Source organism: Auxenochlorella protothecoides (genome assembly GCF_000733215.1).
Source record: "Auxenochlorella protothecoides strain 0710 unplaced genomic scaffold scaffold54, whole genome shotgun sequence".
NCBI classification, from domain to species: Eukaryota; Viridiplantae; Chlorophyta; class Trebouxiophyceae; order Chlorellales; family Chlorellaceae; genus Auxenochlorella; species Auxenochlorella protothecoides.
Genome location: NW_011934258.1, coordinates 699,908 through 712,322, shown reverse-complemented (window position 1 = coordinate 712,322; position 12,415 = coordinate 699,908). Strand labels below are relative to the sequence as shown.

The following is a 12,415-nucleotide window of genomic DNA, read 5'->3' as shown; positions in this document are numbered from 1 at the left end:
CCGAGCCCAACGCCTCCGCCGCCGCGCCGGGCGGCGGCGCGCACCTCATCGCCGGCGCGGCCGACTCGGCCAGCGTGGAGAGCGGGCTGGCCGCGCAGCGTGCCCGTCGTGGCGCCGCGCTCCAGGCCGGGCCGGGGTCCCCCTTCCGCGGCAGGCTGCGGGCGCGGGTGGTGGTCGCGGACCTCAACGCGGCGGGGGGTAAGGACTATGTCGTCTACCAGGTGCGCGTCGGCGACGACGTCGGCGAGTGGACGGTGGCGCGGCGGTACCGGAACTTCGAGGTCCTGCACCGCCAGCTGAAGCAGGTCCCCTGCTACAGGCAAGGTGTTACTTTTTTCTGGGGGGGCGGGAGAGGGGGGAGAAGGGGGAAGAGGGCTGAAAGGGGGAGAACGGAGTGGGAGTGTGAGGGCATGTGGGGCGGTGCAAGTCTCCGTGCCCTCCTGGGGTCGCAAGGGTGCCCTCCTTGGGATCTTGGCTGGGCCCCGGCTGTCGCACCTGGTGCTGCCTCCTGCAGTCCCCCTCGACGCTTCAAATCCACATCCTCCCCCTCATCCATCCACACCTCTCCCAAAGGCTCAAGCTGCCACCCAAGCGCGTGTTCGTGCACTCCCAGGACGTGGACTTTGTGGAGGAGCGGCGCGTCGCGCTCGACGCCTACCTTCAGACGGTGCTGGCGCACCCGGTGCTGCAGGGCAAGCTGGGGTTGGGGGGAAAGGGAGGAGAAGTGGGGTTGTTCAGTGCGGGGACTGGAGCGGCAACAGTGGACAATGCTCCCGGCACCAAGTGCTTGCAGCCAGGCTGGGCGGGCTTGCGGTGAGGCGGCCGGACTCGCACATGCTGCCCTCTGCCAGGCACCAGGTTGTAGCCTGACGGGCAATTTGTGAGGATCACAACACGCCACCCCCCCCCCTGGCCCGCAGGCACGCAGGACGTAATTGAGTTTTGCCGGCCTGGCTCGGAGGTGTATGAGCTGTCCCCCTGCACGCGCCCGATGCACCAAAACTCCAAGTGGGTGGATGGGGGCTGGGGCAGGGGGTTGGGAAGGGAGGTGCGGCCAGTGGGGACCTGGGCCACCATAGATGCTGTGGTGGCGAGGTCGTGCCTGGGCATTGGGATTGGCGACAGAGGCATGCTGGCCAGCCATGGTCACTGGGTGGAGGCATCGCAGGCGGAGCGGTGAATTATTCAGCCAGCCAGCGTGCGACGACCCGGCCTGCACCCAACAATCACCCCACCTCTTCCGCGGATCAGCAGTGAGTCCAACCCCGTGAGACGCAGCCTGTCTCTAACAACCCCCATCCTCAACGTCAAGGACATGCTGTCAGACGTCACCAAGTCTGCAGTCCAGGTGGGCGGGGATGCAGCGCGCGATGCATGTGTGACGAGGGAAGGCAGGGGAAGGGTTGTGCAGCCTGGACATGGAGGGGGTGCGCCCGCAAGGAGGCAGGCACCGAACGCCACATGCACGCCAGGTCCCCCTCAGAAATGTGGATTATCATCGTTTGCAAACATCCTGGGCCCCCAGGCATCGACGGATGCCGTCCTGGACAGCGCCAGCGTGTTCAAAGCAGGGCTCAAGAAAGGCAGGGCGCTGCCCATCTTCCCCAGCTCCTCCAGCCTGACCTCCAGGGGGGCCAGCGGGGGTTCATCCCTGAGCCACGCGGGGTGGAAGTCCTCTGACCCCAGCTTCGACGAGGTGGGGTGACTGGAGCAGGGTCGGCTGCGTTCCTCATGCCTGCAGCTGGTCGGTCCCCCTGTCACCTACGACCACTCACACTCCGTTCTTTCCAGGCACACGGGGACCACACTGCCATCCAGGCCGCAGACGCAGCGCTGCGCAGGGAGCGAGGGTGAGTGAAGGAGGCGGGGATGACAGGAAGATTGTACGTACATTTGAAGCTGCCGGGCTTGAGCCAGGCTGGGGGCTGTCCGGCGACCCATTGCCGCCCTGCTTGTCAGTCCCCCTGCAGAATCGGTCCCTCCCAGCCACCCCAACCCATCATCTCCCACGTGCACTTCCCCCCCCCCCACGGCCGCGCCAAGCCAGCAACGGCAGCATGGCCCCCCCCTGCAGCCCCTCGACCACCCTGGCGGGGGCTCCCTCTCCCCCCCGCCCCTCGACTCCCCCGCCCGACGATGGCCTCAGCGTCTCCGCCCCGCTCTACGAGCTGGTGGACTGCGTGTTCCAGCTGGCCACCCGCGGCTTCTTCCGGCGCCAGGTCTTCGCCGTGGCGCGCCAGGTGCTGTCCCTCGTGGCCGGCACCACCATCGACGAGTACCTGACCGCGCGCCTGCGCTCCCTGCGCTCCGAGCACACCATCGGCCGGGCCATCGCCGGCATCCAGGCCGCGCTCTGGCCGGGGGGGGTGTGGTACCAGGCCACGCCGCAGTACCGCGCGGTGCAGGGAGGGTGGGTGGGAGCGGGAATCGGGGTGCTGGGCGCTGGGGGTCCCGGGCCTCGCGCGCGGCCGCCCGCCGCGCGCGCCGACAGCTTCCTGACCCCGAACGGGCCCCCGCCGCTGGACGCTGAGGAGGTGCGGGAAGCCGTGGCGCAGCTGCTGCTCACGTGCGCGCCCGCCACCCTCGTCGGGCTGGTGGGCAAGTCTGCGTACACCAGGTGGGGTGATGCGTGGCAGGGAGTTGAGGCGGGGGGCGGGGGGGGGGGGGGGGAAGTGTCACCAAACTGGTGCAGCCTTGATGGGATCAGGGGCACGGCAGGCGGTGGCCGGCCGCAGGGTGGTGCTCTGACCCCACTCCCTCAACCTCCTGCCATGCCCACTCTTCCCCTGTCCCCCTTCAATGGAGCAGTGGCATGGAGGACGTGATCGAGATGATGCAGAGCGAGACGCTGATCCTGCAGCTAGGGTACGGCGCGCTGGAGATCCTGGCTGTGCACCTCATGCCCGAGCTGAAGCCCTTGTTCCTGAGCCTCAAGCATGGCGGCCTGGGCAGGCCAGATGCTGATGAGGACGGGCCAGACATGTAATGCAGCCTGGTGTGGCGCCAGAGATACCATGGGTGGCTGTGCAGGAAGTGAGCAGGGTGTCAAGCGGAGGCAGATTTCGGGGGAAGGGGTCCTGAAACATCCCCCAAAAATCCAACAAGGCACGGTTGAAGAGCATGACCAGATCCAGCAACAAGAACAAAAACAGCTCGTCACGGGGACTTCCCACGTGGTCACCCACCGCAGTACTATTCCCGCCCAATCCAGCTTAATTGCCGAGGTCTAATGGGATCGGATGTGTTCTGGATGGTATGAACGAGCCATGGGAACCGAAAATGATGCCGTGATTAGGTACCGGCAATCGCGTGCGCCGCCAAACGCGATACCCGTTTGCATTGTCACGGAGAACAGTCGTGGGAGTGTCCTTCTAGATGTGGTATTACCTCATCGAGTTCTTGAGAATCTTCCCTATTATACACTCACCAGTTCACTCTCGCTCGGCTCTGGAGGACTTTTATCCCGTGCATTGTGTGATATAAGGACTCGCCACCTTGGATCTCGCGCCGCCGTCATCCAAGGGCATCTCTGAGTGGCAATCCGCATTGAGATACCTGCAAGACGATCAAGATACAACGAGTGATACCCTGGCTGCGGGCATTCCTCACGCCCTCTTTTACCTCTTCCACATCAAGGAATGGCAGATAGTCCCCTGAGAATTCGGCAGAGAGCGGGCTCGGGAGTGCATGCTTCCAATACGATAAAAGCAGGCTTCTGCACAGCGCTATTCCTTTTACACCTTGCCACCTCGCTTCAAGGCATTCCACTCGAGCTATCTTTTCCGATTACCCTTTGCCTGGACCAGGCATGTCTGTAGCCATACTGGTGGCAGTTTTGGGTAGTCACAGAAAAGCATGGCAATGTAAAGGGTCGGCTGTCCCCCAGCGTGAGAGCAGGGCCTTTCGGAAACATTGTCTCAAGACATCAGCCTATCCCTCTTTGCCCTGCGCTGCAGTCTGCCACACCCTCGAGGGAGTGGCTTGCTGGCTGCGCACATGGCTCCACCTCTCATCGCCCATTCCGCTCGGTGATTCGGCGACCCAGGCAGCGCGCATACGCCTGCGCCTGCCCGGCCAGCGGCGTCAGATGCCGAGGTGGGGAGCGGCATGCCCCACGCCGTCCTTGCAGCTGATCACACGCCCAAGCCCCACTAGACGTCGCCGTAGGTGACCGCCTCCCGGGCCGGCGCGGGGGCATGCGCCGTGGCTGGTTTTCGCTCCGCGGCTTCCGCCGCGATGCCTCCCAGCGCCTTGGAGAAGATGGCTGCGGGGATGCCCGCCGGCACGGCACGCGGCCTCCTGTCCCTTCCCCGTCGCCGCCCCGGGTCCTGCAGGGAGGTTGTTGTGAGCTGGGGCGTTCATTTCTATGGAGGCATGCCTTGCTGTGCAGCGCAGTGTCCAGACACCCCCCCCCTTTGCCTCCCACCCGATTTCCAGTGCCACATCCATCATTCACGCTCCTCTCCAGCACCAGACATGCTCCCACCTCTTCAGCCACGCCCCAGCCGCGACTCACCCCCTGCTCGCCCCCCTCCCTAGCATCCGCCATTTCCTCGTCGCCGTCCCTCTGCCGCTTCCGGGCCTGGGCGCCCCGCCCGCCCTGGCCCCTGCCGCGCTGGCCTGCCTGCCACAGCCTGCGCGACTGCACCTTGCCCTCCGGCCGCACGTCGTCCACGTTGGCGATGCGCATGAGGAGGTCGGAGGTGGCGCCGCGCACCTCCTCCGCGGTCTTGTGCCACAAGTATTCCATGTTGGAGGGGTCTGCGGCGTCCAGACCTGTGTGTGTGCAGAGGAGGCTTGGGATACCAAGGTGCCAGCCGCCGAGGCGGGAGCAACGAGGGGCTGGAGTCTGCTCCATGCACACCCATGCACCAGCAGGTGCAGCCGGGCAAGCTGTGACTGGGCCTGCGCAGCACCTTCTCCACCCACCAATGCATCTACCCACGAAGCGAAAACCCAGCCCTGCCCCTGCTCTGCCACAGCAAAGAACCACTCCCCACCCATCTCACCTTGGAGCTCAGAGCCTTCAGCGGGGGGGAGGGCCTTCCCGAGGCCTGCCAGGGCTCGCTTCGCGCTCGGCCCGTCGGCGAAGAGGACGTTGCAAGAGGAGTCGTTGATCCACTCCACAAAGGTGGGGCCATAGTCTGCAAAGTGCCGCAGGATGTCAGCGGTGGACAGCAGGTCCACGCCGTACACATACACAGCCTCTCGTCGCAGGGCGGTGTGGAGCGATGGCTCTGCCCGAACCTCCAGCAGGTCTGAGGAGAAGGGGGGGTGAAGGCACAGGGGTGGAACGTGGGGAGGGCTTTGGTGATATATGGAGGTGCCGAGGAGAAGTTTCGAGGCAGTACGGAGTAAAACGAGGCAATACGGGGTAACGACAGCACAAGTTCGCCGCAGATTCTGGGAATGGAAAGGCGGCAACAGCGGCCTGTGTCCATTCATTCGCTCCCGCAAAGGCACGGGCTGCGCATGCTCGAGTGAGAACAGGTCCAGGCGCACATGCCTGCCCAGGGCTGGCACGGCACACCTCCCTGCCGCCCATACCCACCGACGTCCATGAGGGCATCGGCGGGCTTGTACTCGGTGCCAAATCGTGCGGCGCGCTGCGCCCGCTTCTCCTCTGCCTCGTCCTTGGCGGGGGGCTCCCACTTCAGGCCCGTGTCAGACATCCCGAACCGACCTGCCCGTTGCTCCCGCTTGGCAATCTCCTCCTTTTGCATGGGGAGGGCGGTTGATGCCGGGCAGGGACGTGCAGGCATGCTGGGAAAACCGCGCATGGCCAGCTTGGCTATCGTGGGCACTCTACTCCCCACCCTCCGCTTTACCTCGGTGAAGAGATCAACGCCTGTGGCAAAGCCGGGGCGCTGCAACCTTTCCTTCTTTGACGCCAGCCTCAGTTCTTGCCGATGCCCAGGCTCGACGAAGTCCACCCCGAACTTCTCAGCTCTGCAGTTTGTGTAGAGGATGGGTGATAGTTACATGCAGCTGAGCGCCCTGGAGGGCACTGCACACATCCCACTGCTGATGGATGGGACCACTCGATGTAAAGACTCCTACCTTCTTCGATGCTTTTCTCTTTCCTGCTGCAGCACTGACTCGTCCTGTGCCGGAGAGTCGCCGTCTCCCGTCCACTGGATGCCACGGCCCGATGCTGGGGCCTCATCCGACGTCATATTTACAGCATGAACTTTTGATACGTGAGGAAACGCAGATCGCCTGTGCATTGCTGTGGCAATGAGGCAGGACGATCGTGCTAGTGCGTTTCGGTGATCGCGCGCGGAAACATCTCTCAAGGGCGCCTCCAGAGGGTGGTGGAGAACTTTGTTAGATTGTTAGTTGTAGCGAATCTACCGCGCTGTCGCCTCTCCCATTCATCACAGCTCTGCAATTACAGCTCTGCAACACCACTCCCATGCATGATGTGCTCTGTGGGGAGCTCCCATGCGGCACTGGTCAATTCTGAATGTCCACGAACTTAGGAATTGCATGCATGCGAGGGTTTCCATGCTTGCAACTCTCATGCAAGCTCTCCCTCACTGTCAGGGATTCCAGCAAGACCGGCCATCACGCGCCGTCGTCGGCGCCATCCACCCCCGCAGCAACGGCCGGCGTGGGGCCGAAGACTTGCCGCATGGCCGGCTCCGCCGTGCCCTTGCTCTTCAGCTCCTCCTCCAGGATGGAGGCCAGCATGCCCTCCCGCTCCTCCGGGTACCTGAAAGATGGAAAGGGTGGTGGGAAGAGAGGGGTGGGCAACATTTCAGGGTCATGGGAGTCGGCACAGTAGGGCCGCCGAACAAACTAAAGGCGGTTTGGCAGCGGGCTGGGATGAGGCACACACACGCACATCTCACCACCAGTCTACTGCCACCATGGACAGATCATTCAGTGGACTGGTTGACCCTTCTACTTCCCTCTCTCCCCCTCCCACCACACACTCATCGCACCTGGTCCAGGGCAGGAAGGACCTGTCCAGGTCCTTCAACTTTTCCAGGGACGGCAGCCTGCCCAACGCAGCGCGGCACTCCACCCGGTCGTCAAACCAGCCCTGCGCATGAGTGTGTTTTGCTGTCGAGTTTTGACCCCAGCAAGACTCAGTGCTGCATGCATGCATGTACATGGTTTTCTGGCACCCTGACTCCGCGACGCCGTCACCCACTGGATCGTTCAGGTGTGGCACATACTGACAGCGCGGCGACATGTGCATCTGGGGATCGCATGGACCGTTCGGTCGCCTCTCTTGCCTCCTCAGAGCCCCCACCTTATCCCCAACACCCCACCTTGACGGTCTCCCCCAGCTCCTGCCCCCCCCAGTACTCCTGGAAGTCCTCGTGCCCCTTGCCCAGGACCAGGATCAGGTCCTTGGGCTTGGCCATACCGATGGCGACACGGATGGCTGGATTTGGTTTGTGGAAAAGAGGAGATGAGGGTCTGTGGGTTGAGGGCCGCGCCTGGAGGCAGGGGTCGCATCGCCGTCATGGGGTCATGAGTGCCAGCACTCCTTGTTCGCCTTCCCACTCCCTCATGACCTCACACACTCCCCGGTACACGCAAACACACACACACTCGCGTGCCCACATCCATGCCTCCCGCTCCCCCTTCTCTGCGGGTACCTGAGAAGCGGTCCTCGATGACGTACCGCCCCACCTCGCTCTGGTACTGCGTGAGGAAGCTCTGGTACCACTGCGGCACGCGGTGCGGGTCCTGGAGCCAGGGGTAGGCCGCACCCAGGTTGCGGTGGCGCACTGCCTCCGGGAAGCCGGCCACGACGTGCGAGATTATACGGTCGGGCCAGTCCCGCCCCGGGCTGTCGTTGGTCAGGAAGAGGACGTCGGCGCCAGCGTGGGCGGCGGCGCCCAGCGCGGCGCGCGCCTCGGGCGTCGCGTCGCCGCGGCCGCCCAGGACGACCAGCAGCCGGCGCGCGCCGAGAGCCGAGGCGTGGCGCAGCGCGCGTGCGACGCCGGCGGGGCTCCGCGCCGCGTCCACTGCCACGCTGAAGCCTTGGCCCTCGTCGATCACCTCGGAGCGGCCGGGGATGACGTCCACGCCCTCCATCCCCGCCACCACCGCCGGCAGCGGGATGGCCAGCGCACAGCCGGCGGCCACTGCCGCCAGCGCGTTGCCCACGTGCGCCGCGCCCAGCAGTGGCAGGATGACCTGCAGGCGGCCGGCGGGGGTGGTGACCACCACCTCGCTCTCCCAGATGCTGTGCTTGGTACGCTCCGCAAACACGTCGGCGGGCGGGGAGCCGGGGGGGGTGGGGGCGGTGGACATGCGCAGGACACGCGCGCGGCCCGCCGCCGCGACCGACGCCGCCAGCTCAGCTCCAAAGGCGTCTGCGTGATGACTTGGACAGGGGGATGATTCAAAGGGGAAACATGTGGAGGCGGGAGTCGATGAATTGTGCCACCACGGGAGTGGATGGTATGAACCAAACATGAGTTTGTCTGGGGATTCAGGGCGCAGAGGACCCTCGCCGCGTCCGCCCCGGGCGCATGCCGGCAAAGAAAAACGCATACCCCTCCCCGGAGATCACGGGCGAGTCCGCCACCCTTACCAGTCACGTTGATCACGGCCGTGCTGCCGGGCGCCAGCCGCGCAAAAGCCTGCTGGATCGCTTGGCAGCAGGCTGCCGGGGTCAGACCCACGGGCAGGTCGTCGTCCAGGAGGCAAGTGAAGACCAGCACGTCGGGGGCGATCTCCGGCACCGGGCTGTGAGGCAGAGGGACTGGTGTGTGGTCAGAGTGGGGGGCACTTGAGGATTGTGAGCTGAAACGAATCTGTTTGTGGAGTCACAGATGGCCAGCGTCCAGCAATGCCCCCTCCATGATCCCCACCCTCCCTTCCCGTCCCTGCACCCACTCGTCCCGTATGAGGCTCTGGAGCGACAGCTCCACCACGGCGTGGGTGGCGCCCCGGTCCTTGACCCCAGCCAGCACTTTCTGGAGGTGTAGGGGGTCCGGTGTGGTCTCGGGGCACCTGCGCATGCACCACGGAGGGAGAGTCCTCAGGTTCCAGGGTGGCGGAGCATCACTGAGGTGCACATGCAAATGCACAAGAGGGGTGGTGGTCCAGCTGCACACAATGCAAACCGCTTTGGCCTGTCCACGACACGTCCCAGGGATTGCACGAGATGTGCTTTGCCGCCCCAAAACCTGTTGTTATTTCACAAAGCCAAGTCTTTCCACACCAGGCCACAACAGCCCCCCAGTCCCTGTCTCTGCAAGACTCACCCGTACTTGCCCTCGTAGGGCAGGATGTGGAAGGGGGAGGACGACTCCCTGTCCGCAGAGGGGTCGTCCTCCTCGGGCGCCCACAGCGCCCCCTCCTCGTCCAGCCGATCCTCTGCGATCGCGTACTCTATCGTCCCTGGCGACGGTGGAGGGGGGAGTAAGAGGCGACTGAGCCGTGCTGGCTGGGCGGGACAGAGACACAGCTGCTTCGGGCCCTGGGTTGCAGGCGCCCAGGGAAGGACGTGACGACGGGCGATGTGAGCACACGCCTCTGGCACACCCTGGCCGCACACACCTATCATGCCGGTCAGCGCCCCCGTTTCCTCCAGCAGGCCCCGCGTCAGCCAGGCAGCGGTCGTCTTGCCGTGCGTCCCCACGAATGCCACGGTCTTCAGGCTGCGGCTGGGGTTCCCTGCGCACACGGGGGGATGCCAGGCTCGGTGAGCGAGGGCCCTGTCTGGGCCTGGGCCGAGGCCGGCGACCCGCACGCATGTGCAGCCCCCCAGGATGGCTGGTCCTGGCTGCCAAACATGGCACGAACAGCCGCCATATGTGAGGGACAAAGGGTCAGGGACTGGAAACCCTGCAGGAGATTGGCCACTCCAGCCGGGTCCGATTGCACCCAGCTGAGTCGCCTTCCAACACCCTCTCCTGCTAGCGCAGCAAGGACCTCCCCCATCAACGGAAAACTCCCTCGCACGCACCGTAAAACGCGGCCGCCAGGCGGCCCAGGCTGGCCGCGGGGTCGGCGACCCGCAGCACGGGCACGCTGCACTCCGGCACCTCCCGCCCCGCCTGGGCCAGCACGGCAACGGCGCCCTGGTCGGGCGCCCGGTCAGCAAAGTCGTGCCCGTCGGCGTCGGCATCGGTGGCGGGGACGCAGACATACAGGGCCTGGTCCAGGCCCTGGGGTGAGTTGCAGGTGAGCAGGTTGGAGATCTCCAGCTCCGGGAGGCTGGAAAATGGGAGCTCCGCGCCATCGGGCCCGAGCGCCACCACCCCGGCCGCCTGCAAGAGGTCGCGCAGCCGCCAGCGCCGCTCGGGTGGCTCGGGGTACTCATTGCGACGCAGCTCGTGGGGGCCCTCCGGCGCGTCATCCAGCAGCTCGTCCCCAGACTCGGCCTCCGGGTCTGGAGGCATGGGTAGAATTGGGAGTGGGGGAGGGTCGGAGTTGTCCCTGGGCGGCTAAAGGTGAGCACTGGGTCTCGGCGCAGCCAGCGACCGCCGCCCGACATCAGACGACCACACCCGAGGGGAGGGCTGCCATACACATCAATCCCACCCAACATCCCTCAGGCTCCCATGCCCTCCTCACCCGTGTCCTCGCCCTCCTCGTCCCCCAGGTGGCCCTGGATTATGTCATCCAAGCCGATGACCTCATCGTCATCCTCATACTCGTCCTCCAAGGACGCCTGTGCGCCTGCCTGTGCCGCAGCCGGGGTGCCCTCGCCCTGACCCAGGATGTCATCGAGGTTCACTGCTGCATGCGGGGGGGTCAGAGGGGGGTTAAGGAAGGCCAGCAGGTGCTGGGGCCACCTGATGAATATGTCCACGCCCACAACAGCAACGCTACAACCCACTATCGCGCCAGGCCAAGACCGAATACAGGTCCCGCCTCCCACCAAGGATGCTCCCTGCCTACCTTCCTCCACCTCTGCATCGCCGGCAGACGAGGCATGGCCGTTCCTGTTGTTGCCGCTCAGTGCATGGACCAGGTGCTTTGGGGCTGGACGCTGCGGGCGCTCCGCCCGGAAGGCAGGTCCATGACTGGGCAAATGCAGCCATCTCCCCGGGCGGAAGAGCGCCGCAGGAGGTAGGGGCCGTGCTCGGCCGGCCGGGGGGAGGGTCCTCGGGCAGTGCACCTTGACACTGCTAACCATGGCCGCCTGTGGCCCTGCCCAGCGCTGCGATATGCGACCGCTGGCCTCAATGATTGGGAAACCACTCGATCACACGGAGGCGTGCTTCATGAGGCCGGCCAGCCTGGCGATGGAGGTGTGCAAACTGCCGAGAACCGAGCGATAGGCCGGTGGTCTGGCGTGAGCAATGCAACGACACCCTCCCTGTCGAGATCAAACTGCATATGAGGAATATGAGTGGAGGTTCAATACCCAAGCTGATTCCCGGCAGGTGCCACTCCATGCATAGGGGCCCGAGCACGAGTGCTGCGCGGGGCTCCCAGCGCCCTGGCTGCCCTGGGCCTTATCCGAACCGCCCGCCCAGAGCGCGCTGGAGCGATCTCCAACCCCACCGATCCCAACAAGGCAGCTGATCGCCTGATTGAAAACCCGGAACTCGGTACATTTCCGATTAGCAGTCGTGTCCAAGCGCAGGGAGGTGGAGAGGGTGCGACATGTCCCCACCTCTGCTTCACACTGGTGGGGTCCGGGCCTCCGGGCCACTCGGCCCTGGCGCCCTCCCCAGGCACGGCACCGGCCTCTCCCCGGCCCTGCGCACCCCTCCCGCGACCAGCACCTCCAGAGACTCGAGATCCGGGGCATCGAGGGCAGGGGCAGCACCTGGGTCCGACCCGTCCCTGCTGGTGGTGGGCCCGGGTGTGCTAGGCCAGCACCTCGCCAAGCTGTGGATGGACGCTCATGGCCCCGGCACGGTGGCTGGCCTGACGCAGACGGACTCCAACCATGCCCGGTGTGTGTATACCCTTGTTCATGCAAGGGGATGAGCGGCGTCATAGTGCCATGGAGGCATCAGGGGGACGGGTGCAGGGTGCCTTTGAAACCCCTCCCGGGAACACGCAGGGCGCGGCCCCGCCTCTCCTCCACAGCCCAGAGCCCCTCACACTCCACGCCCCACCCCTCTGGCACAGGCTGCGGCGGCTGGGCATCGCGCCGCACTCCCTGGCCGACCCCCCAACCTCCACCTTCCGAGACGTGGTCTTCTCGGCCCCACCCTCCGCCAGCGCCGACTACCCCGGCGAGGTGGCGCGCGCGCTGGAGCGCTGGAGCGGCGAGGGCGCCTTCGTCTTCACCTCCAGTGCGGCGGTCTACGCCGTGGACGGGGGCGAGGCGGCGCGTGAGGACTCGCCGGTCGTGGCGCTGGGGGCCTTGCCGCGCACCGACCGCCTGCTGCGCGCAGAGCGGAGCGTGCGGGCGGCAGGGGGGTGCGTGGTGCGCCTGGTGGGCCTGTACCACTCCCTGCGGTGCGCTGGGCGGGGGAGGCGC

General features: G+C 65.6%; 4 protein-coding genes across 4 annotated transcripts in view; 2 read left to right on the top strand and 2 right to left on the bottom strand.

The window, feature by feature from the left end:
- The window catches only part of F751_4880 (hypothetical protein), a gene marked incomplete at both ends in the record, with an annotated part of 8,553 nt that extends 5,567 nt beyond the window's left edge, over positions 1–2,986 (top strand). The window contains 6 exons of the mRNA XM_011400981.1: positions 74–265; positions 1,255–1,348; positions 1,526–1,696; positions 1,792–1,850; positions 2,147–2,617; positions 2,809–2,986. Coding sequence (XP_011399283.1) covers positions 74–265; positions 1,255–1,348; positions 1,526–1,696; positions 1,792–1,850; positions 2,147–2,617; positions 2,809–2,986 — 1,165 coding nt within the window. The remainder of the gene's footprint in view (positions 1–73; positions 266–1,254; positions 1,349–1,525; positions 1,697–1,791; positions 1,851–2,146; positions 2,618–2,808) is intronic.
- A 1,165-nt stretch (positions 2,987–4,151) lies between these two features.
- On the bottom strand, positions 4,152–6,176 carry F751_4879 (Uncharacterized protein C17orf85-like protein; the record flags this gene model as incomplete). The annotated part of the gene is made up of 6 exons (XM_011400980.1): positions 4,152–4,328; positions 4,487–4,776; positions 5,010–5,258; positions 5,552–5,714; positions 5,829–5,949; positions 6,061–6,176. The coding sequence occupies 6 exons, from the start codon at positions 6,174–6,176 to the stop codon at positions 4,152–4,154; spliced, it is 1,116 nt and encodes a 371-aa protein (XP_011399282.1).
- Positions 6,177–6,567: 391 nt separating this feature from the next.
- Positions 6,568–11,113, bottom strand: F751_4878 (UDP-N-acetylmuramoyl-L-alanyl-D-glutamate-2,6-diaminopimelate ligase 1; the record flags this gene model as incomplete). The annotated part of the gene is made up of 12 exons (XM_011400979.1): positions 6,568–6,715; positions 6,948–7,048; positions 7,281–7,396; positions 7,614–7,704; positions 8,020–8,336; positions 8,558–8,712; positions 8,863–8,979; positions 9,234–9,369; positions 9,529–9,645; positions 9,938–10,363; positions 10,549–10,710; positions 10,876–11,113. 12 exons carry the CDS (start codon positions 11,111–11,113, stop codon positions 6,568–6,570), a joined length of 2,124 nt encoding a protein of 707 aa, XP_011399281.1.
- A 707-nt stretch (positions 11,114–11,820) lies between these two features.
- The window catches only part of F751_4877 (hypothetical protein), a gene marked incomplete at both ends in the record, with an annotated part of 2,382 nt that continues 1,787 nt past the window's right edge, over positions 11,821–12,415 (top strand). The window contains 2 exons of the mRNA XM_011400978.1: positions 11,821–11,882; positions 12,061–12,393. Coding sequence (XP_011399280.1) covers positions 11,821–11,882; positions 12,061–12,393 — 395 coding nt within the window. The remainder of the gene's footprint in view (positions 11,883–12,060; positions 12,394–12,415) is intronic.